This window comes from Polistes canadensis, unplaced genomic scaffold, assembly GCF_001313835.1.
Source record: "Polistes canadensis isolate GaletaPanama2010 unplaced genomic scaffold, ASM131383v1 scaffold_360, whole genome shotgun sequence".
Lineage (NCBI taxonomy): Eukaryota > Metazoa > Arthropoda > Insecta > Hymenoptera > Vespidae > Polistes > Polistes canadensis.
The window spans coordinates 16,184-18,801 of record NW_014569907.1 but is presented as its reverse complement, the minus strand read 5'-3'; the positions used below and the strand labels follow the sequence as shown (position 1 = coordinate 18,801).

The window sequence follows — 2,618 nt, the reverse complement described above, 5'->3', positions numbered from 1 at the left end:
ATATATATATATATATATATATATTTGATCTAATCCTAGTGTTTCTCTTGATCTCTCAAGGTGGCATGAAATCTGGCTGAAGATTCGACAGGAACCGTCCCCTCGCTCCCCCGCTTGCAAAAGCAGCTGCTTGCCGGCGCAATCGGGGTGCGGGGAGATTGGGGGACGAATAAGGAAGTTAGGGGAAAAAACTATAATTATTTAATCGATAACAACAACAATAAAAAATTAACAGAACAGAACAGAACAGATTCGAACAAAGGAAGGAACGAGATTATTCCTCCTCCCTCCCCCCCAACGGTACTCGCTCCCCGATCAGCATCACCATCGATTCGCACGTCACTTCAATCTTTTTATTTTTTTTATTTTTTTTTCCTCACATCTATTATCACAGAAGCCGTTTCTTTGTTTGTTTGTTGTTTTTTTTTTTTAGGAAAATTTCGATTCACGTTGGCATTCGTTAGTTTTAAATTTCATTTAATTTCTTTTCCCATAGATTTGGTTTGATTTTTAATTTACCACCCCATGGGAATGAAAAAAAAAAATAATCAAGGATTCGACGATGGAAACTAACGAGAGCGAAAGAAAAAAAAAAAAAGGGATTAGATGATGTGTATTATTTTGTCTTCTCTTGAAAAAATTTCAATAACAAATTTCTTCTCTATTTTGTGTTCTTCTTCGTAAATGATTCGCAGAAAAATGTCTGTTATCCAACGACATACATGATTATCACAACGTCGCACAAGGAAAAGTTACGATCCCCAACGTTGATGACGGAGAGGAATGTCAGCTTACCGACGTAAGTCAAATTAAAAGATCAACGACAAATATCAATTGTCGTCAAGGGTTGAACAAAAAAGATCCTTACATTAGTCTCTTTTAATATATTTCTATCAATTTCTTCTTATTATTCTGTTCTCTTTTGTGAGTACCCCCTCTCCGTTCCCCCCCCCCTGAACCCCTTGAACACCCTGAACACCCCCAGTTTTCTTCTCGTATATCCGATCCGAGATCACTTGGATTATACCATGTTGGATCTTACGTAATTTATTGTCATACGTATTGTATGACATTTGTATTTTGATATTTTGTAGATAATATATATCCAATTGTTTGGTAGTACCCCGTAAAAATTGTTAAATTAAATATACTCGTTAGAAATTCTTGCCCCCCCAATTTTCTTATTTATATATATATTGTATTTAATTATATTTCTATTTCTTTACTTTGATTAACTCATTCGTAGTAAACGTATTCGTATAACGAACCCCCATTATATATATTATATGGGGGTCGCTTGTAATGAAAGGATTCATTTCTTCATTAGTTTTTTTTTCCTTTGACCAGCCCCCTCCACCCATTTTCATTAGAAAGTAGTACTTTAACTTGGATAGTGTTGGAATATCAATGAAATTCTTTTCAATTATTTATTATGATCATTATCTTTTTCTAAATCAAAATCAATTTATTTTTATATGAATTATTATTATTATTATTATTATTATTATTTCAATAGAATATCGTTGTTATTTTAAACAATGTTTACGTTATGTTCAATTATATTCAATATATGATCACAATTTGGAATTAATTTTTATTTGAAATACGTGTTAATTGATTATCATCATTTATATTTTCAACCCTAAACCTAAAAAAAGTATTTAGGACGATGTGGAAAATGATTGTCAATGGAAACAACAACCCTTAAGAGAAAAAATGTCTTCTATTTTTTCTCTCTTTCTTTCTCTCTTATTGAATTAGGCTCTTTGTGAGTCTAAATTATCATCCCCCCAAGGCCCCCACTGCACGGAACCCCCCATCACCAATTGATTATTTTCTTTCTTTCGACGTGAGAAAAAATGATGACGATGAAAGCAATGATTACGTGAGAATTATAATCGTTTGCGAACGATTGAATTTGTTTCTTCGTATTATTTTGCTTGTAGATTTTGTTTATCATCATCTTCTTCTTATTCTTCTTCTTCTACCTTTTTTGTAATTATTATTAATATTATTATTATTGTTGTAGTTCTTGTTTAGTGTTTTGACATGTAAAAGGTAAAAACAATTGACGTATTAACGCGAAATCATTTGATTTCGTTTTTAAAATCATCATTTGCTTTTTTGTATTATATTTTACTTTGTATTTCAAACGAAAACTTTTATTCGATTTGATTCGTGTTCAAAGAAGAGAAGCGGCTACACGACACAAGCTCAGCTTCAGCTTATGCCATTTCGTTTGTTTTTCTATATTTTTCATACGTTTTTTTTCTTTTTCATTATAATTTTGAGCAAAGCTTCTTTTTTTTTTTCTTTCTTTTTTTTTTACTTTTCATAATCGCTTACAAATGTGTTCTATTTTTCAAACGATTCACGCTTATGCTTATTCTACGACGTTTCTCGTCAAACTTCCGAGTGATATGAATTTTTTATTATGTTATATGTTTTTATTATGTTTTATTTATTTTAATTATAATATTTCGTTTGAAAGAAATTGACTCGAACGTATTTGAAGATTAACGTCGATTGTCTCTCGTCCTTATGTGTGTGCTTCCTATTTTTGTTTTAATTGTTATTATTATTGATTATATCGATCAAGCATCCGCCATATTGAAAAG

The 2,618-nt window shown here is 31.2% G+C and overlaps 1 protein-coding gene across 1 annotated transcript in view; it reads left to right on the top strand.

Moving 5' to 3' along the window:
- LOC106791968 (myosin heavy chain, muscle-like) overlaps positions 1-2,618 on the top strand; it is a gene marked incomplete in the record, with an annotated part of 22,512 nt that overhangs the window by 12,777 nt on the left and 7,117 nt on the right. Inside the window, 1 exon segment of the mRNA XM_014758029.1 lies at positions 696-799. Within this exon segment, the coding sequence (XP_014613515.1) occupies positions 696-799 (104 nt within the window).